The sequence below is a fragment of the Salmo salar genome, chromosome ssa09, assembly GCF_905237065.1.
Source record: "Salmo salar chromosome ssa09, Ssal_v3.1, whole genome shotgun sequence".
Classification (NCBI taxonomy): domain Eukaryota; kingdom Metazoa; phylum Chordata; class Actinopteri; order Salmoniformes; family Salmonidae; genus Salmo; species Salmo salar.
The window spans coordinates 49,460,136-49,482,500 of NC_059450.1; the positions used below are offsets into that span (position 1 = coordinate 49,460,136).

The 22,365-nt window shown below is 43.2% G+C and overlaps 1 protein-coding gene across 4 annotated transcripts in view; it reads right to left on the reverse strand.

The window, feature by feature from the left end:
* The window catches only part of LOC106611471 (VPS39 subunit of HOPS complex), a 78,336-nt gene that overhangs the window by 7,554 nt on the left and 48,417 nt on the right, over positions 1 to 22,365 (reverse strand). For 2 of the 4 annotated variants that reach the window (XM_045723768.1, XM_045723767.1), the window contains exons 9-21: positions 19,885 to 20,005; positions 18,650 to 18,770; positions 18,228 to 18,357; positions 17,165 to 17,307; positions 15,834 to 15,974; positions 13,064 to 13,205; positions 10,524 to 10,610; positions 10,174 to 10,247; positions 8,734 to 8,950; positions 7,732 to 7,869; positions 3,322 to 3,424; positions 2,094 to 2,139; positions 1,397 to 1,546 (exon numbers count right to left, since the gene is read on the reverse strand). In XM_045723768.1, coding sequence (XP_045579724.1) covers positions 1,397 to 1,546; positions 2,094 to 2,139; positions 3,322 to 3,424; positions 7,732 to 7,869; positions 8,734 to 8,950; positions 10,174 to 10,247; positions 10,524 to 10,610; positions 13,064 to 13,205; positions 15,834 to 15,974; positions 17,165 to 17,307; positions 18,228 to 18,357; positions 18,650 to 18,770; positions 19,885 to 20,005 — 1,613 coding nt within the window. Of the gene's footprint in view, positions 1 to 1,396; positions 1,547 to 1,960; positions 2,009 to 2,093; positions 2,140 to 3,321; positions 3,425 to 7,731; positions 7,870 to 8,733; positions 8,951 to 10,173; positions 10,248 to 10,523; positions 10,611 to 13,063; positions 13,206 to 15,833; positions 15,975 to 17,164; positions 17,308 to 18,227; positions 18,358 to 18,649; positions 18,771 to 19,884; positions 20,006 to 22,365 lie in introns of those variants that run through there. The other 2 variants (XM_045723769.1, XM_045723770.1) reach the window with 2 other exon arrangements.

The window sequence follows — 22,365 nt, forward strand, 5'->3', positions numbered from 1 at the left end:
GCCTCAGGATCTCTTCACGGTATCTCTGTGCATTCAAATTGCCATCGATAAAATGCAATTGTGTTCGTTGTCCATAGCTTATGCCTGCCCCATACCATAACCCCACCGCCACCATGGGGGCACTCTGTTCACAACGTTGACAGTAACAAACCGCTCGCCGCCATACAAGTGGTCTGCGGTTGTGAGGCCGTTTGGACGTAATGCAACGTTCTAAAACGATTTTGGGGAAATGAGAAATTAACATTCAATTCTCTGATGGACATTCCTGCAGTCCTTCAAAACTTGAGACATCTGTGGCATTGTGTTGTGTGACAAAACTGAACATTTTATAATGGCCTTTTATTGTCCCCAGCACAAGGCGCACCTGCATAATTATCATGCTGTTTAATCAGCTTCTTGATATGCCACACCTGTCAGGTGGATGGATTATCTTGGCCAAAGAGAAATGCTCACTAACAGGGATGTAAAACAAATTTGTGCACAAAACATTTGAGAGAAATAAGCTTTTTGTGTGTACGGAAAATTTCTGGGATCTTTTATTTCAGCTCATGAAACGCGGGACCAATACTTAACATGTTACGTTTATATTTTTGTTCAGTGTATTCTGAAAGTATTCAGACCCCTTGATTTCTTTCCACATTTTGTTATGTTACAGCCTTATTCTAAAACGGATTAAAAATGAAACAAACCAGTCAGAAACATGGAGGTTCTGTACTGGTCAGATAGTTGGCTTCTGAACTTAGTGGTGCAGCCTACCTTAGTGGTATTCACCTGGCTGTGGTGTGGTGCAGTCTACCTTAGTGGTATTCACCTGGCTGTGGTGTGTTGCAGCCTACCTTAGTGGTATTCACCTGGCTGTGCTGTGGTGCAGCCTACCTTAGTGGTATTCACCTGGCTGTGGTGTGGTGCAGCCTACCTTAGTGGTATTCACCTGGCTGTGGTGTGGTGCAGCCTACCTTAGTGGTATTCACCTGGCTGTGGTGTGGTGCAGCCAACCTTAGTGGTATTCACCTGGCTGTGGTGTGGTGCAGCCTACCTTAGTTGTATTCATCTGGCTGTGGCGTGGTGCAGCCTAAAAAATTTGTATTCACCTTGCTGTGGTGTGGTGCAGCCTAACTTAGTTGTATTCAGTTTGCTGTGGTGTGGTGCAGCCTACCTTAGTTGTATTCACCTTGCTGTGGTGTGGTGCAGCCTACCTTAGTTGTATTCACCTTGCTGTGGTGTGGTGCAGCCTAACTTAGTTGTATTCACCTTGCTGTGGTGTGGTGCAGCCTACCTTAGTTGTATTCATCTTGCTGTGGTGTGGTGCAGCCTACCTTAGTTGTATTCAGTTTGCTGTGGTGTGGTGCAGCCTACCTTAGTTGTACTCACCTTGCTGTGGTGTGGTGCAGCCTACCTTAGTTGTATTCAGTTTGCTGTGGTGAAGCTCCAGGACATGTAGAGCTGCCATTAGATTGGCCTGTGGCTCCAACAGCTCCATTTTGATTGGCCCAAGACAGTGGACGTCAGGAGGGGACAGGTACATGCGCAGTAGAGACAGGTACACCTGTATCATAACGCCACTGGGTTAACAGACAGGTACACCTGTATCATAACGCCACTGGGTTAACAGACAGGTACACCTGTATCATAGCGCCACTGGGTTATTAACAGACAGGTACACCTGTATCATAGCACCCCATGGTTATTAACAGACAGGTACACCTGTATCATAACGCCACTGGGTTAACAGACAGGTACACCTGTATCATAACGCCACTGGGTTAACAGACAGGTACACCTGTATCATAACGCCACTGGGTTAACAGACAGGTACACCTGTATCATAACGCCACTGGGTTAACAGACAGGTACACCTGTATCATAACGCCACTGGGTTAACAGACAGGTACACCTGTATCATAACACCACTGGGTTAACAGACAGGTACACCTGTATCATAACACCACTGGGTTAACAGACAGGTACACCTGTATCATAACGCCACTGGGTTAACAGACAGGTACACCTGTATCATAGCACCACTGGGTTAACAGACGGAGGGTTAACAAGGCAGGTATGTAGGTATGCGTCAGTCATAAGGGGTTACTCACATCTTGGTTTCTGTCCGTCTCTTTGTCATAATGCCTATGACAGTACCTGAGGGGAGAGCAACACAAAATCAGCTTGGAGTGAGATAACACGTGACAACTCACAACGAGTGTTTTGAATCAGCATGTTGTTGTTAAATGGCTGGTTGGATGTTTTAGTGGGAGACTTTCTGCATTCCTACTCACTCCTCAGTAAAAGGTTGCAAAATTCCTGTAACTTTCCCAAAATTGACATGTTTTCCAGAAATCCTGATTGGAAGATTCCCAGAATCAGGAGGGAATAAGCAGGAAACCTGGAATTCCTCTAAAACAGGATTTCTGAAAAAAGGGATTTTGGGGAAAGTTGCAGACTGAAGTGAGGAGAGACGAAGGAAAAGGCAGAAACGACCATCAGAGACATAACATCAGGATCTGGTGAGCTGTCACATTGTGCATCATACTGTTGGCTGTGACGGGTTAAACATTGAGGAAACACCACCAAAAATATGTTATTCCATTCATTCTTACAGGCTGTTTTAAAGCGACACTCTGGTCATCTCTGTTTCCCCCCCACTGTGACCACATGAGGAACTGTAATAGCAAAACAAAAAAAACAGTCCCTGGTTCTCTCTGAGTTTTTCCGTTATTCCTCCCATCTCCTCACCTTCTCAATCCAACTAGAAGAGAAGATCTAAGGACCCGCATTCAGGCCAAAGAGTTCAATCTTGGTTACATCAGACCAGAGAATCTTGTTTCTCATTGAGTCCTTAAGGTGCCTTTTGGCAAACTCCAAGCGGGCTGTCATGTACCTTTTACTGAGGAGTGGCTTCCGTCTGGTCACTCTACCATAAAGGCCTGATTGATGGAGTGCTGCAGAGATGGTTGTCCTTCTGGAAGATTCCGCCATCTCCACAGAGGAACTCTGGAGCTCTGTCAGAGTGACCATCGGGTTCTTGGTCACCTCCTTGGCGGTCATGTTTCAAGTTCAAATGCTGTTCAACTTGCAATAATGTACACTGGTCCCAGGATTATTTGGGGGGGGTCACATGATGCAAGAGCAAGTGTTAAATCTCCTCCCCATTTCCCAAGCCCCCACCAAGGCTCCTTTCCCTGTCGGCACAAGCGTCTCAGTAGACTTCAGAGGGGAATAAAGGCTAACCAACCGTGTGTGTGTGTGTATATATATATATATATATATATATATATATATATATATATATATATATATATATATATATATAAAACTACTCACTCTTCTGCCATGTGTGTGTCCTTCAGGACGTGTACGTAGATGAAGAGGGCCTGTTCATGTTTCCCCATGCGACCCAGCAGCAGGGCCCGCTCCTCCAGAAGACCTGACAGACAAATGACATGGCTAGGTTGAAGACACCCAGGGTGCGGAAGCGTCATGAGACCAGCGTCGTTGCTAACTAGCATAGCTAATCCCATTGCTGAGAATTTTTCCTCATTTTAGCAAAAGGTTATGGTATATTAGAACTAGAGGTCGACCGATAATGATTTTTCAACGTCGATACCGATTATTGGGAGGACAAAAAAAAAAAACGATACCGATGAATCGGCCGATTTTTATTTATACGCACACACACAATTTTTTTTGTTGGTAATAATGACAATTACAACAATACTGAATGAACAATGAACATTTTTATTTTAACTAATACATAAATAAATCTACTTAGTCTCAAATAAATAATGAAACATGCTCAATTTGTTTAAAAAAATACAAAAACACAGTGTTGGAGAAGAAAGTAGAAGTGCAATATCTGCCATGTAAAAAAGCTAACGTTTAAGTTCCTTGCTCAGAACATATGAAAGCTGGTGGTTCAATATTCCCAGTTAAGAAGTTTTAGATTGTAGTTATAGGACTATTTCTCTCTATACCATTTGTATTTCATATACCTTTGACTATTGGATGTTCTTATAGGCACTATAGTATTTCCAGCCTAATCTCGGGAGTTGATAGGCTTGAAGTCAAACAGCGCTGTGCATCAAGCATTGCTAAGAGCTGCTGGCAAACGCAGTAAGTTTTGAATGAATGCTTACGAGCCTGCTGGTGCCTACCACCGCTCAGTCAGACTGTTCTATCAAATATAAAATCAGACTTAATTATAATATAATAAAACACAGAAATACGAGCCTTTGGTCATTAATATGGTAAAATCCGGAAACTATAATTTAATCTTTCAGTGAAATACGGAACCGTTCCGTATTTTATCTAACGGGTGGCATCCCTAAGTCTAAATATTGCTGTTACGTTGCACAACCTTCAATGTTATGTCATAATTATGTAAAATTCTGGCAATTAGTTCTCAACGAGCCAGGCGGCCCAAACTGCTGCATATACCCTGACTCTGCGTGCAATGAACGCAAGAGAAGTGACACAATTTCCCTAGTTAATATTGCCTGCTAACATGAATTTATTTCAACTAAATATGCAGTTTAAAAAAAATATACTTCTGTGTATTGATTTTAAGAAAGGCATTGATGTTTATGGGTAGGTACATTCGTGCAACGATTGTGCTTTTTTCGCGAAATGCACTTTTGTTAAATCATCCCCCGTTTGGCGAAGTAGGCTTTGTTTCAATGATAGATTAACAGGCACCACATTGATTATATGCAACGCAGGACAAGCTAGTTCACCTAGCAATATCATCAACCATGTGTAGTTAACGAGTGATTAGTTAAAATTATAGACTGATCATTTCTTTATCAGTGGGCAAACGTACAAAATCAGCAGGGGATCAAATACTTTTTCCCCCTCACGGTATGTCTTGCGATTCTCGCGATTCTCTATGTCTTGCGATTCTCGCGATTCTCTATGTCTTGCGATTCTCGCGATTCTCTATGTCTTGCGATTCTCGCGATTCTCTATGTCTTGCGATTCTCGCGATTCTCTATGTCTTGCGATTCTCGCGATTCTCTATGTCTTGCGATTCTCGCGATTCTCTATGTATTGCAATTAGATACTGCGATTTTATTGTGATTTGATGTTTCAAACATATTGTTCACTAAAACACAGTTTTTTACACCTTTATTTAACTAGGCAAGTCAGATTAAGAACACATTCTTATTTTCAATGACGGCCTAGGAACGGGGGTTATCTGCCTTGTTCAGGGGGGATTCGGGGATTCGTTTTTGCAACCTTCAGGTTACTAATCCAACGCACGAGGAGCCTGCATGGCAGGCTGACTACCTGTTATGCGAGGGCAGCAAGAAGCCAAGGTAAGTTGCTAGCTAGCATTAAACTTATCTTTTAAAAAACTATCAATCTTAACATAATCACTAGTTACCTACACATGGTTGATGATATTACTAGTTTATCTAACGTGTCTTGCGTTGCATATAATCGATGCGGTGCCTGTTAATTTATCATTGAATCATAGACTATTTTCGCCAAACGGGTGATGATTTAACAAGCGCATTTGTGAAAAAAGCACTGTCGTTGCACCAATGTACCTAACCATAAACATCAATGCCCTTCTTTAAAATCAAAAAACAAGTATATATTTTTAAACCTACATATTTAGTTAATATTGCCTGCTAACATGAAATTGTGTCACATCTCTAGCGTTCATTGCACGCAGAGTCAGGGTATATGCAACAGTTTGGGCTGCCTGGCTAGATAAAATACGGAACGGTTCCGTATTTCACTGAAAGAAAAAAAAACGTTTTGTTTCCGGATTCGACCATATTAATGAGCTAAGGCTCGTATTTCTGTGTGTTTATTATGTTATAATTAAGTCTATTATTTGATAGAGCAGTCTGACTGAGCGATGGTAGGCACCAGCAGGCTCGTACGCATTCATTCAGACAGCACTTTCGTGCGTTTTGCCAGCAGCCCTTCGCTGTGCTTCAAGCATTGCGCTGTTTATGACTTCAACCCGGGTGGGTATAATTTGTGGAACGTTCCAACAGGAATCTATTCCAAAAACTTCGTAAATAACAAGGTTTCCAAAAAACAACGCATAAAAAGTTGTATAGCAGCAGAATAAGATACCGGGTAGGGAGTGGTCTATTTCATTGCGTTTTTCACTCATCACGTTTATTCCGAAAAATGTCTGTCCTCACGTCTGTTTGCCTATGGACAAACATTAAGAATAAGCTACGTGGTGAGTTGATGCCTATTCGGCAGCTAGTTAGCTAGGTTTGTATTCGTTGCTACTTTGTATGCGTTGTTGGTTGGCAACCTTTTACTTTACGTTTTTTGGAACAGATTCCTGTTGGAACGTTCCACAAATTATACCCGCCCCTTCAAGCCTATCAACTCCCAAGATGAGGCTGGTGTTACCGATGTGAAATGGCTAGCTAGTTAGCGGGGTGTGCGCTAATAGCGTTTCAAACGTCACTCGCTCTGAGACTTGGAGTAGTTGTTTCCCCTTCCTCTACATTGGTAACGCTGCTTCGAGGGTGGCTGTTGTCGATGTGTTCCTGGTTTGAGCCCAGGTAGGAGCGAGGAGAGGGACGGAAGCTATACTGTTACACTGGCAATACTAAAGTGCCTATAAGAACATCCAATAGTCAAAGGTATGACATACAAATCGTAGAGAGAGAAATAGTCCTATAATTCCTATAACTACAACCTAAAACTTACCTGGGAATATTGAAGGTTCATGTTAAAAGGAACCACCAGCTTTCATATGTTCTCATGTTCTGAGCAAGGAACTTAAACCTTAGCTTTTTTACATGGCACATATTGCACTTTTACTTTAATCGCCAACACTTTGTTTTGCATTATTTAAACCAAATTGAACATGTTTCATTATTTGAGGCTAAATTGATTTTATTGATGTATTATATTAAGTTAAAATAAGTGTTCATTCAGTATTGTTGTAATTATCATTATTACAAATAAATAAATAAATAAATATATATAGATTTTTATTTTTTTCCCAAACATTTTGTATTTTTTATTATTAATTTATTTATATGTAAATAAATATAAGTATTTTTTTATGTAAGTATTTACATATATTTTTTATTGTTTTTTTATTTATTATTATTATTTGTATTTATTATTATTATTATTTGTATTTATTAATTAATTTATTAATTTATTTATTTATATATAATATATATATATATTTTTTTTTACATTTTAAAAATCGGCCGAATAATCGGTATCGGCTTTACGCGGTCCTCCAATAATCGGTATAGGTGTTGAAAAATCATAATCGGTCGACCTCTACTTGAGACATGGATTGCGTATGTGTGCCTTTGAACGGGGTATGGAAGTAGGTGCCAGGCGCACCGTTTTGAGTGTGTCAAGAACGGCAATGCTGCTGGGTTTTTCACGCTGAACAGTCTCCCGTGTGCATGAAGACTTGTTAACCACCCAAAGGACATCCAGCAAACTTGGTAACTGTGGGAAGCATTGGAGTCAACATGGGCCAGCATCCCTGTGGAACGCTTTCAACACCTTGTAGAGTCCAGGTCCTGATGAATTGAGGTTGTTCTGAGGGCAACTCAATACTAGGAAGGTGTTCATAATGTTTTGTACACTCAGTGTCGGGCTCACTTTTTCAAAAGAAGATGGAGAATAAGCTATAGGATGAACAATACTGGAGTTTCGGTGCAGGTACAGCCACCTAGCACCAAAATAATATTACAATATGTAACTGTATCGAATATTTCCCCACATTACCATCCCTACCATCAAAGGGGAAGTCACTGATAAGACGTCCAGGCTCGTAGCTGGTAGAGACCTCCAGGAAACATAGCAGCTTGTTCCTAAACTCTCCCAGGTCCCCCTCCTCCTTCCCAGCAGCCACTGCAGGAACCCCTACAGGACAGGAAGACAGAACAGACAGATACCAGCTGTGGTGTACCTCAGGGCAGTGTGCTGGGGCTACTACTTTTTCTGTTATAGATCAAATGATACTAGATATTCCTTTTGGCCCCCAAAGAAATGTTGTCAGCTTTCTCTGTCCAATAAAATAAGCTGGCTGATAACGGCTGGCTGATAACAGGCCTCCAGTAGTGTATATAGTCATCCCCTGGCTGGTCTTACCCTCTGGCAGGGAGTTGAGGTACTGCTTCATGAGCACCTGGACCCTCTCCAGGTACATCTGTTTCAGTACTGTGCTGGTAGTGGTAGTAGTAGTAGTAGTAGTGGAGGTAGTAGTAGTAGTAGTAGTAGTAGTAGTAGCAGCAGTAGTAGTAGTGGTAGTAGTGGTGGTAGTTGTTGTTGTAGTAGTAGTAGTAGTAGTAGTAGTAGTAGTAGTAGTAGGTCTTACCCTCGGGCAGGGCGTTGAGGTACTGCTTCATGAGCACCTGGACCCTCTCCAGGTACATCTGTTTCAGTACTGTGCTGGTAGTAGTAGTAGTAGTAGTAGTAGTAGTAGTAGTAGCAGTAGATCTTACCCTCGGGCAGGGCGTTGAGGTACTGCTTCATGAGCACCTGGACCCTCTCCAGGTACATCTGTTTCAGTACTGTGCTGGTAGTAGTAGTAGTAGTAGTAGTAGTAGTAGTAGTAGTAATAGTAGTAATAGTAGTGGTAATAGTAGTAGTGATAGTAGTAGTAGTAGTAGTAGTAGTAGTGATAGTGATAGTAGTAGTGATAGTAGTAGTAGTAGTAGTTGTGCTAGTGATAGTAGTAGTAGTAGTAGTAGTAGTAGTAGTAGTAGTAGTAGCAGCAGGTCTTACCCTCTGGCAGGAAGTTGAGGTACTGCTTCATGAGCCCCTGGACCCTCTCCAGGTACATCTGAATGAGGACGTTATGGAACTCTGGCTCGGTCTCCTCCCAGACGTGTATGATGTGTTCCAGGTAGGGGACAGCCAGCTCCTTAAAACCCTCCTTCAGGAAGTTCAGGACCTTGTCTCTGGGAAGGGTCTCTACTTCCGTCAGGTCTTCAGTAAAGATCTGGGACAGACACAAACAATATTGACACTTAATTAAAATTTTCCCAAATCGTGGAGAACCAATGTATTTTAGTATGTACACTACATGTCCGAAAGTATTTGGACACGCCTTCAAATTAGTGAATTTGCGTATTTCAGCCACACCCGTTGCTGACAGGTGTATAAAAATCGAACACACATCCATGCAATCTCCATAGACAAACATTTGCAGTAGAATGGCCCTTACTGAAGATCTCAGTGACTTTCAACGTGGTACTGTCATAGGATGCCACCTTTCCAACAAGTCAGTTCGTAAAATTTCTGCCCTGCTAGAGCTGCCCTGGTCAACTGTAAGTGCTCTTATTGTGAAGTGGAAACGTCTAGAAGCAACAACGGCTCAGCCGCGAAGTGGTAGGCCACACAAGCTCACAGAACGGGACCGCCGAGTGCTGATGGGCGTAAAAACCATCTGTCCTCGGTTGCAACACTCATACCGAGTTCCAAACTGCCTCTGGAAGCGACGTCAGCACAATAACTGTTTGTCGGGAGCTTCATGAAATGGGTTTCCATGGCTCAGCAGCCGCACACAACCCTAAAATCACCATGCGCAATGCCAAGCGTTGGCTGGAGTGGTGTAAAGCTCGCCGCCATTGGACTCTGGAGCAGAGGAAACACGTTCTCTGGGGTGCCGAGCTTCACCATCTGACAGTCCGACAGACGAATCTGGGTTTGACGGAGGCTAGGTGAACGCTACCTGACCGCATACATAGTGCCAACTGTAAAGTTTGGTGGAAGATGAATAATGGTCTGGGGCTGTTTTTCATTGTTTCGGGCCCCTTAGTTCTAGTGAAGGGAAATCTTAACGCTACAGCATACAATGACATTCTAGACGATTCTGTGCTTCCAACTTTGTGGCAACAGTTTGGGGAAGGCCCTTTCCTGTTTCAGCATGACAATGTCCCAGTACAGAAAACGAGGTCTTTCCAGAAATGGTTTGTCAATATTGGTGTGGAAGAACTTGACTGGAATGCAAAGAGCCCTGACCTCAACCCCATCGAACACCTTTGGGATGAATTGGAACGCCGACTGTGATCCAAGCCTAATCGCCCAACATCACTGCCCGACCTCATTAATGCCCGTGGCTGAACGGAAGCAATTCCCCGCAGCAAACGTTCCAACAAACAGTGCAAGTCAACTAAGGTAAGGGACAAAGACCGTTCCAACTCCTGACAATCATGTCCTCACCTTGAGTCCGTCCTCAGGACAGATCTTCAGAACCCAGGGAGAGAACTCAAAGATAATGACCAGATTCTCCATCCCTGACGAGACAAAAACAGAGATGATTAATGGTACGCTCAGAGAGGACAGGGGGTTGGGTGTGTGAGAATGGTAGAAAAGGTTACAGGATACTCATGTGGTTCTATATCAACTGGTGGTTTTTCTCTTCGTTAGTGTCGTCATACACACATGAACTCTGCTGTGTGGAAAGCTTATTGTATGTCTCAATCCCAGTGTTCATTTACTTGGATGTTTAATCAAATATTGTTCACACAAAAAAAAATCTGTGTTAAGTTGATGTTGGGAGGTTAACTCACCCAGTCTCTGGAGGTACTGCACCGTCCTCTCATGTCCCTTTAGAGGAGAGTTAGCCTTGGTGGACTGATCCAACAACACCTGCAGGGCTGGGGGAGGAAGAGGGGAACGTTAGCCTTGGTGGACTGATCCAACAACACCTGCAGGGCTGGGGGAGGAAGAGAGGAACATTAGCCTTGGTGGACTGATCCAACAACACCTGCAAGGCTGGGGGAGGAAGAGAGGAACGTTAGCCTTGGTGGACTGATCCTAGAAAACCTTCAGGGGAGGAACAGAGGAGCGCACACAGGGTCAGGAAGAGGTGAAGGAGAGGTGTGGAGGAAGAGAAACAAGGGAGGGAGAGAATGCAGAACAAAAGGGCATGTGTCGCTTGTCCGCGAGTACAAAATACAATTCAGACAAGAATAATATAGATTTAGGTCATCTGAATGGACAAGAAAAAAAATAGATATCAAAAATAAAAATCACCAAATGTAAAGTTTTGCGGGGACGACATTTGCTCATCAATCGGATCGCACAACTTCTTTGGTTAACGACTTCTCTGCGGAACAAGGGTCCAAGACTTCACTACAGGCTACATGTTGATTTAGGCTACCTACCTATAGACTGCTACATGTTGATTTAGGCTACCTACCTATAGACTGCTACATGTTGATTTAGGCAACCTACCTATAGACTGCTACATGTTGATTTAGGTTACCTACCTATAGACTGCTACAGCCTACAGGAATACATTTTCAGAATACATTTTCCTTTAAATAATTTTAACATGAAAAAAAGTGATGGAGCACCGCAACAGGCCATTAAACAGCATACCAACTGTAAATCAGTCTGGAACGACAGGCCATTAAACAGCATACCAACTGTAAATCAGTCTGGAACGACAGGCCATTAAAACAGCATACCAACTGTAAATCAGTCAGGAACAACAGGCCATTAAACAGCATACCAACTGTAAATCAGTCAGGAACAAGCCAGGTAGCCTCAGAAGGAACAAAAATGAATTATTTAGGCCAGATTATAATAATTATTATTTGAAGGCCATTTAATAAAATAAATTCTGAAGCATTTGTAACACGCTACAGGCTGGGATGAGAGCTCAGCATTTCAACAACAGCAAACCTATACATTTAGGCCATATAAAATGTACATTAAATAAAAAAAGAACGACTTAGAATTAAATAATAAATGAAACAAAAAAATGCCTTCACAGTGCCTTTTTTGAATTCACTTTTAGAAACACGAGGTTGGCCTGTCTTTGTTTTTAAGGATCATGAGGTGAGCTATGCATGCCTGGTTCGTTAATTTAGCCTAGCAGATACTGTTATATTCCCATACCCTAATCACAGTCAACACAAATATATTTTGTAACAACAATATCACAGAATAAAATAGAAAATGACAGTTTCACCCCATCATTTTTTAAATTAAATTATTATTATTATTTTTTTTTTACAAGTGCATATAGATCGACCTGATGATATACGGCCGCTGTGTTAAAAGACAAATGTTTTTTTCTCCAATTCATTGATGATCAGATACTTCAGTAACTGGTTATGTTGCACTACATTTTTTAACTTTCACCCTCTTTAACAATAGCCTGTATAGAAGTGTCTGTTGCTGCAGCATGCTGCAAAGAAACCACTACTAAAGGACACCAATAAGAAGAAGAGACTTTGCTATGGCCAAGAAACACGAGCAATGGACATTAGACTGGTGGAAATCTGTCCTTTGGTCTGATGAGTCCAAAATTTAGATTTTTGGTTCCAACCGCTGTGTCTTTGTGAAACGCAGAGTAGGTGAATGGATGCTCTCCACATCTGTGGTTCCCACCGTAAAGCATGGAGGAGGTGGTGTGATGGTGTGGGGATGCTTTGCTGGTGACTATCAGTGATTTATTTAGAATTCAAGGCACACTTAACCAGTATGGCTACCACAGCATTCTGCAGCGATACGCCATCCCATCTGATTTGCGCTTAGTGGGACTATCATTTGTTTTTCCAACAGGACAATGACCCAACACACCTCCAGGCTGTGTAAGGGCTAATTGACCAAGAAGGAGAGTGATGCAGTGCTGCATCAGATGACCTGGCCTCCACAATCACCCGACTTCAACCCAATTGAGATGGTTTGGGTTGGACCGCAGAGTGAAGGAAAAGCAGCCAACAAGTGCTCAGCATATGTGGGAACTCATTCAAGACTGTTGGAAAAGCATTCCAGGTGAAGCTGGTTGAGAGAATGCCAAGATTGTGCAAAGCTGCCATCAAGGCAAAGGGTGGCTACTTTGAAGAATCTCAAATATACTTTGATTTGTTTAACACTTTTTTGGTCACTACATGATTCTATACGTGTTATATCATATGTGTCTTCATTATTATTCTACAATGTAGAAAACAGTAAAAAAATAAAATAAAAACCCTTGAATGAGTAGGTGTGTCCAAACTTTTGACTGGTAGTGTAGTTGTAGTGTTAGTATTCTTCAGACATACACCCACAATGAGACCGTGAAGCATGGAGGAGGAGGTGTGATGGTGCTCATTACCTTTCTGATGCAGGCCCTTCTTCTCATAGAGGATGATGAGCTCGCTGTACTTGTGGGCCTTCTTCAGGATGTACTCACTCTCCTCAATGTGACAGTGGTTATTATCCAGACGCAACAGAGGGGACACCAGGGCCACGTTGGTCTGAGAGGAGAGAGACACTAGATTAACACAGGGGATACATTGGTCTGAAGAGAGGAGACACTAGATTAACACAGGGGACACGTTGGTCTGGAGTGGAGACACTAGATTAACACAGGGGACATCAGGGACACATTAGTCTGGAGAGAGGAGAGAGACACTAGATTAACACAGGGGACACGGTCTGGAGAGAGGAGAGAGACACTAGATTAACACAGGGGCCACGTTGGTCTGGAGAGAGACACTAGATTAACACAGGGGACATCAGGGCCACGTTGGTATGGAGAGAGGAGAGAGACACTAGATTAACAGAGGGGACACCAGGGATACGTTGGTCTGGCGAGAGGAGACACTAGATTAACCTCTCTAGGGTAGGGGGCAGTATTTTCACATCCGGATTAAAAAAAGTACCCGATTTAATCTGGTTATTACTACTGCCCAGAAACTAGAATATGCATATAATTGTTTGATTTGGATAGAAAACAGCCTAAAGTTTCTAAAACTGTTTGAATGGTGTCTGAGTATAACAGAACTCATATGGCAGGCCAAAACCTGAGAAGATTCTGTACAGGAAGTGCCCTCTCTGACCATTTCTTGGCCTTCTACACCCTCTTTATTAAAACAGAGGATCTCTGCTGTAACTTGACACGTTCTAAGGCTCCCATAGGCTCTCAGAAGGCGCCAGAACGTTGAATGATGACTTTGCAGTCCATAGCTGAAAAACAGTAGCGCATTTGGATAGTGGTCGATCTGAGAACAATGAGACGGGTGCGCGCGTGCACGTGGAGGCCATTTTACATTTTCAGTCTTTGAACGAAAAAGACGTCTCCCGGTCGGAATATTATCGCTATTTTACGAGAAAAATCGCATTAAAATTGATTTTAAACAGCGTTTGACATGCTTCGAAGTACGGTAATGGAATATTTTGAAATTTTTTGTCACGATACGCATCGGCGCGTCACCGTTCGGATAGTGTCTTGAACGCAAGAACAAAACAGAGGATATTTGAACATAACTATGGATTATTTTGAACCAAAACAACATTTGTGGATGAAGTAGAAGTCCTGGGAGTGCATTCTGACGAAGAACAGCAAAGGTAATCCAATTTTTCTTATAGTAATTCTGAGGTTAGTGAACGCCAAACTTGGTGGGTGTCAAATTAGCTAGCCCGTGATGGCGAGCTATCTACTCAGAATATTGCAAAATGTGCTTTTGCCGAAAAGCTATTTTAAAATCTGACACCGTGAATTCTGTATCTATAATTCTTAAAATAATTATGTTTTTTGTGAACGTTTATCGTGAGTAATTTAGTAAATTCACCGGAAGTTTTCGGTATGTTTGCTAGTTCTGAACGTCACATGCTAATGTAAAAAGCTGGTTTTTGATATATGAACTTGATTGTTATACAATACATGCATGTTTTGTTCAATGTCCTAGGAGTGTCATCTGATGAAGATCATCAAAGGTTAGTGCTGCATTTAGCTGTGGTTTTGGTTTTTGTGACATTATATGCTAGCTTGAAAAATGGGTGTGTGATTATTTCTGGCTGGGTACTCTCCTGACATAATCTAATGTTTTGCTTTCGTTGTAAAGCCTTTTTGAAATCGGACAATGTGGTTAGATTAACGAGAGTCTTGTCTTTAAAATGGTGTAAAATAGTCATATGTTTGAGAAATTGAAGTAATAGCATTTCTAAGGTATTTGAATATCGCGCCACTCGATTCCACTGGCTGTTGACTAGGTGGGACGATTTCGTCCCACATACCCTAGAGAGGGGGACACGTTGGTCTGGAGAGAGGAGAGAGACACTAGATTAACACAGGGGCCACGTTGGTCTGGAGAGACCCACTAGATTAACACAGGGGACATCAGGGCCATGTTGGTATGGAGAGAGTAGAGAGACACTAGATTAACACAGGGGAGACCAGGGATACGTTGGTATGGAGAGAGGAGAGAGACACTAGATTAACAGAGGGGACACCAGGGATACGTTGGTCTGGAGAGAGGAGAGGGAGAGGCACTAGATTAACACAGGGGACACGTTGGTCTGGAGAGAGACACTAGATTAAACATAAAGCAATATAAAACTCCTCTTATTTCTGAAGAGGAATGAGTTTTGTATTCCATAATTCTATGAGCTGGTTTTAGGGACACAGATGAAGACTAGTCCTGGACTAAAAAAAAAACAGACTCAATGGACAACCTTTTATCTAGAGAGCTTCTCAGTCCAGGACTAGTCTTCGATCAGTGTCCAGGAAACTGACCCTTTTTAGGATATACGCATAAACAGGGTAAAGGGACACAGAGGTTGTACATGCAGGTAGCATTACAATGGAATAGGCAGTACATCTGAGGTATCCATCCGGTAGCATTACAAGGGAATGGGGAGTACGTCTGAGGTATCCATACGTACATGCAGGCAGCATTACAACGGAATGGGGAGTACGTCTGAGGTATCCATACGTACATTAAGGTAGCATTACAATGGAATGGGGAGTACATCTGGAAGTATCCATACGTACATTAAGGTAGCATTACAATGGAATGGGGAGTACATCTGGAAGTATCCATACGTACATGCAGGTAGAATTACAATGGAATGGGGAGTACGTCTAAGGTATCCATACGTACATGCAGGTAGCATTTGAGCAGCGTGGTGTCGATAATCTGCAGAAGCTTCTTCCTGCTCTTGATGGTGGGAATTCCTTCCATGAGGGGAGACGGCGTGGACGGGTTCGAGTCATTCAGCTGCTTCACCAGGTGACTGCGTTTCTGGAATACATCACATCAACACCACTGTCACCGGGGTTTCCTCTGGACCGTAAAAGGGGCTGAGGTGGGGGGGTGGCAATTGGCACAGGAATATTTAAGAGAGGATTTTAGAGGTCCCTAATCTTGGCGTTGAAGATATAATTTGAGCATTTTTTTAAAGCTAATTTCCTGAAATTCAATGCATTTTGCCATGGATAATTCTGTGTTATCTTGTACATGCAGGTAGCATTACAATGGAATGGGGAGTACATCTGAGGTATCCATCCTTACATAACATCAACACTGTTAAATTCATAACTAAAATCAAGACTTAAATTCATTATTTTGGGAATTTTTCAATTCTCCCTGACCGTATAGTTTTTTATTTTGGTGATTAAGAAGCAACAAAGATGATTTAAAAATAAATATTAGGTCCATTATCTTTTCTACATACTTTATCTGGTTTTAGTCATCTAAGTTAACACAAATTATGATTTTTTATTTTTACACTGTTTGGACTTCGACGACCCCCCCCAAAAAAAAAGTGCTTAGGCGGCCCACCCAAGGATTACAAATGGCAGACAAATCCCTGTCCAGCAGCACAACACCACCCTGCAGCAGCACAACACCACCCTGCAGCAGCACAACACCACCCTGCAGCAGCACAACACCACCCTGCAGCAGCACAACACCACCCTGCAGCAGCACAACACCACCCTGCAGCAGCACAACACCACTCTGCAGCAGCACAACACCACCCTGCAGCAGCACAACACCCTGCAGCACAACACCCAGCAGCCTAATTAACTACAATATTATCTGTATATGAATCAAGCCAGCAGTGGGCTGCAGGGTGGTATGCTGCTGGTACACAACAACACCACTCACCTGCGTCAGGTAGTCGATGAGTGTGAGGTGAGCCTTCTCCAGCTCTGCTCAAGACAGACTGGGTAAGGGGGTTGGGGTAGTGCACTCACCTGCGTCAGGTAGTCGATGAGTGCGAGGTGAGCCTTCTCCAGACAGACTGGGTAAGGGGGTTGGGGTAGTGCACTCACCTGCGTCAGGTAGTCGATGAGTGCGAGGTGAGCCTTCTCCAGACAGACTGGGTAAGGGGGTTGGGGTAGTGCACTCACCTGCGTCAGGTAGTCGATGAGTGCGAGGTGAGCCTTCTCCAGACAGACTGGGTAAGGGGGTTGGGGTAGTGCACTCACCTGCGTCAGGTAGTCGATGAGTGCGAGGTGAGCCTTCTCCAGCTCTGCTCCAGACAGACTGGGTAAAGGGTTGGGGTAGTGCAGCTGTTTACGGTAGTCAGTGGGGAGCAGGTCCGGATACAGACCAATCACATGGGTCGGATCTGTTGGAGAAAAAGGTACAGCGTTACTATGGTTACAGGGCCCCATTCCCTATATAGTGCACTACTGTGGACCAGGGCCCTATTCCCTATATAGTGCACTACTGTTGACCAGGGCCCTATTCCCTATATAGTGCACAACTGTTGACCAGAGCCCTATTCCCTATATAGTGCACTACTGTTGACCAGGGCCATATTCCCTATATAGTGCACTACTGTTGACCAGGGCCCTAAAGGTTCTGATTGGCCGAAAGGCTAAATCAAGAAGAACATCACAGCTGCTTTATCACTTTTTCATAGTAACTCAAACCCCTCTCTCTCAGACGACGGCGGTTAAAACCCCTCTCTCTCTCTCTCTCTCTCTCTCTGACGACGGCGGTTAAAACCCCCCTCTCTCTCTCTGACGACGGCGGTTAAAACCCATCTCTCTCTCTCTCTCTCTGACGACGGCGGTTAAAACCCATCTCTCTCTCTCTCTCTCTCTCTCTCTCTCTCTGACGACGGCGGTTAAAACCCATCTCTCCCTCTCTCTGACGACGGCGGTTAAAACCCATCTCTCCCTCTCTCTGACGACGGCGGTTAAAACCCATCTCTCTCTCTGACGACGGCGGTTAAAACCCATCTCTATCTCTCTCTGACGACGGCGGTTAAAACCCATCTCTATCTCTCTCTGACGACGGCGGTTAAAACCCATCTCTCTCTCTCTCTGACGACGGCGGTTAAAACCCCCCTCTCTCTCTCTGACGACGGCGGTTAAAACCCCCCTCTCTCTCTCTGACGACGGCGGTTAAAACCCATCTCTCTCTCTGACGACGGCGGTTAAAACCCATCTCTCTCTCTGACGACGGCGGTTAAAACCCCTCTCAGACGACGGCGGTTAAAACCCCCCTCCCGTCTCAGGCGACGGCGGTTAAAAACCTCACCTGTGCCGAGCTTGGCGAACACCTGCATGGAGTCATCGAACCTCTTCTGACAGAACAGATTGAAGGCATAGAGATTCTGAATGTGGTGAATCTGCTGTCTCTTATCACCTTCCACATCATCCTTCATATTCTGCAAAGCAAAGCAGACAAAACTGTCAGTAAGAGTGTCCATGATTGAGTCGAATGAAGAGACAAAAAAAAAAACTGTCCAGTTTGAGTGTTTTGTTGCAGCTCGTTCCAGTCGCTAGCTGCAGCGAAACTGAAAAGACGAGCGACCCAGGGATGTGTGTGCTTTGGGGAACCTTTAACAGGATGTGACAGGCAGAGAACGGGTGCATAAGTTATAAAACGTTGTGTTATCCTAGATGTATCCGTGTGTGTGCGGCTAGAATTGTATTGTAGCGGTAGTTCAGCCTACTCACAGCCAGTTGCAGGGCCAGTTCAAACTGCTTGTCCTGTAGTAACTGTCTGATCTGGCTGGCGATGGACACAGGTACCAGGCGCCAGACAAAATGGTTGCTGGCAACGTACACTATATTGGGCCTGAGACAGAGAGAGAACAACAAGGGAGAGAGAGTTATTCATTACAGTGTGTGATGGTTGACAGATAAATTATCTCTAAGGAATACATCATAGTTATGGAATACATTATGGAATACATCATGGAATACATTATGGAATACATTATAGTTATGGAATACATCATAGTTATGGAATACATCATAGTTATGGAATACATCATAGTTATGGAATACATTATGGAATACATCATAGTTATGGAATACATTATGAAATACATCATAGTTATGGAATACATTATGAAATACGTCATAGTTATGGAATACATTATGAAATACATCATAGTTATGGAATACATTATGGAATACGTCATAGTTATGGAATACATTATGAAATACGTCATAGTTATGGAATACATCAGAGTTATGGAATACATCAGAGTTTGTTTAATTGAAGCTATATTTAATGATATCGTTTTAGTTGAAATAAAGAACTATTACAGCAGGACATCTGATCTGAGCAACTCTGGTTTCCATTTCAGTTGGTTCACTGGAACCAGCTGGCTTGTGTCCCTCGTTTCAAAACATCCCCAGAGAGGATTCTGTTGACCTGGCAGGGTAATCATGCTGGCTGGGAAGGGTAATCACGCTGGCTGGGAAGGGTAATCACGCTGGCTGGGAAGGGTAATCACGCTGGCTGGGAAGGGTAATCACGCTGGCTGGGAAGGGTAATCACGCTGGCTGGGAAGGGTAATCATGCTGGCAGGGAAGGGTAATCATGCTGGCAGGGAAGGGTAATCATGCTGGCAGGGAAGGGTAATCATGCTGGCAGGGAAGGGTAATCATGCTGGCAGGGAAGGGTAATCATGCTGGCAGGGTAATCATAGGGGTACCCTACCCCTAGATCCCAGATCATAGAGTCAGACTATATGTATAGATCCCAGATCATAGTGAGTCAGACTATATGTATAGATCCCAGATCATAGTGAGTCAGACTATATGTATAGATCCCAGATCATAGTGAGCCAGATTATATGTATAGATCCCAGATCATAGTGAATCAGACTATATGTATAGATCCCAGATGATCTCTCCTACTCTGAGACGCTCTGTTCTGTATAGTGTGATAGCATAATCACCCAGCTGATGTGATGAATCGTGGTCTCTGCAGCTCCACACTCTGGACCAGCAGTCTGGGTTCAAAGGTCCTGATCTCCACATAGCGGGGCAGGACAGCTATGATGTAGGGGGACTGATGTTCTGAGAGACAGAGAGAGACAGAGAGAGAGACAGAGAGCTATGATGTAGAGGGGCTGTTGAGAGACTCATACATTCTCAGTGAAAATGTACTGAGCAAATGTCAAATTGGATTTTTAACTAATTTCCGTACGACAGACCACATATTCACCCTGCACAACCTAAATGACAAACAAACCAAAACAAAAGGCAAAGTCTTCTCAAGCTTTGTTGATTTCATAAAAGCTTTAGACTCAATTTGGCATGAGGGTCTGCTATACAAATTGATGGAAAATGGTGTTGGGGGAAAAACATACGACATTATAAAATACATGTACTCAAACAACAAGTTTTCGGTTAAAATTGGCAAAAAAAAAACACATTTCTTCCCACAGGGCCGTGGGGTGAGACAGGGATGCAGCTTAAGCCCCACCCTCTTCAACATATATATCAACTAATTGGCGATGGCACTTGAACAGTCTGCAGCACCCGGCCTCACCCTACTAGAATCTGAAGTCAAACGTCTACTGTTTGCAGATGATCTGGTGCTTCTGTCCCCAACCAAGAATGGTTGTGAGGTCTGGTGTCTGCTCACCAACCAACAATTCACAAATGGGACATGCACGAAATTGAGACAATGCATGCAGAATTCTGTAAAAATATCCTTTGTGTACAACGTAAAACACCAAATAATGCATGCAGAGCAAAATTAGGCTGATACCCGCTAATTATCAAAATCCAGAAAAGAGCTGTTAAATTCTACATTCACCAAAAAGGAAGTAATTCCCAAACCTTCCATAACAAAGCCATCACCTACAGAGAGATGAACCTGGAGAAGAGTCCCCTAAGCAAGCTGGTCCTGGGGCTCTGCTCACAAACACAAACAGACCCCACAGAGCCCCAGGACAGCAACACAATTAGACCCAACCAAATCATCATAAAACAAAAAGATAATTCTTTCCAATGTGTCAAGTAATTAACCAAAAGCAGAGCAAACTAGAACGCTATTTGGCTCTAAACAGAGAGTACAGTGGCAGAACACCTGACCACTGTGACTGGCACAAACTTAAGGAAAGCTTTGACTACGTACAGAGTCAGTGAGCATAGCCTTGCTATTGAGAAAGGCCGCCGTAGGCAGACCTGGCTCTCAAGAGAAGACAGGCTATGTGCACACTGCCCACAAAATGAAGTGGAAACTGAGCTTCACTTCCTAACTTCCTGCCAAATGTATGACCATATTAGAGACATATTTCCCTCAGATTACACAGATCGACAAAGAATTAGAAAATAAACCCAATTTTGATAAACTCCCATATCTACTGGGTGAAAAACCACAGTGTGCCGTCACAGCAGCAAGATTTGTGACCTGTTTACCACAAGAAAAACGGCAACCAGTGAAGAACAAACACCATTGTAAATACAACCCATATTTATGTTTACTTATTTTCCCTTTTGTACTTTACCTATTTGCACATTGTTACAACACTGTATATAAACATAATGACATTTGAAATGCCTTTATTCTTTTGGAACTTCTGTGAGTGTACTGTTCACTGTTCATTTCACTTTTGTTTATTATCTATTACACTTGCATTGGCAATATTAACATATGTTTCCCATGCCAATAAAGCCCCTTGAATTGAATAGCAACAGCTATGATGTAGAGGCTGGTGCTCTGAGAGGAGAGAGATAAACAGCTTTGATGAAGAGGCTGGAGCTCTGAGAGAGGAAGGTAAAAGAACAGGCTTGCTGTCACAGAATTACTAAATCAGCTTAAAACACTCCTCGTGGATGACAGCAGGTATCTACACAACACTGGAACCTACTGAAACAAACTACTTTGGGATCAGAATGTCAAATATCCTCAAGTCATGAGTTGTCCAAAGCCCATACGACAGGCTCTATCCGAGAGTCCGGACAACACAGCTGTGTAGAGAGCAGCGGGGCATGCAGGACATCCTACCGTAGCCAGCTATAGAATGACATGATACAACTTCTTCTACAGCTCCTTAGACTGGCCTGGGGGACAGATGGGAAGATCCCGGAGGGGGGGGAATTCCATATCGTCCAAGGTCTTAGTAAACACAGAAATGAGTAGGAAGTGTGTGGAGAGATATAGTGAGAGGGTTTTAGGGCCCGAAGCTGGACATCCTCTTCCTGCCAAAACCACAACATCAGATCAATCTAAATCAGGAAATTGCTGTTTGAATTGAAACCTCAGTAGCTTCAAACTTAAGTTCCTCTTTCAGACTGTTACTATGAGGTACAGCTAGAAGACAGCCTGTTACTGTGAGGTACAGCTAGAAGACAGCCTGTTACTATGAGGTATAGCCTGTTACTATGAGGTATAGCCTGTTACTATGAGGTATAGCCTGTTACTATTT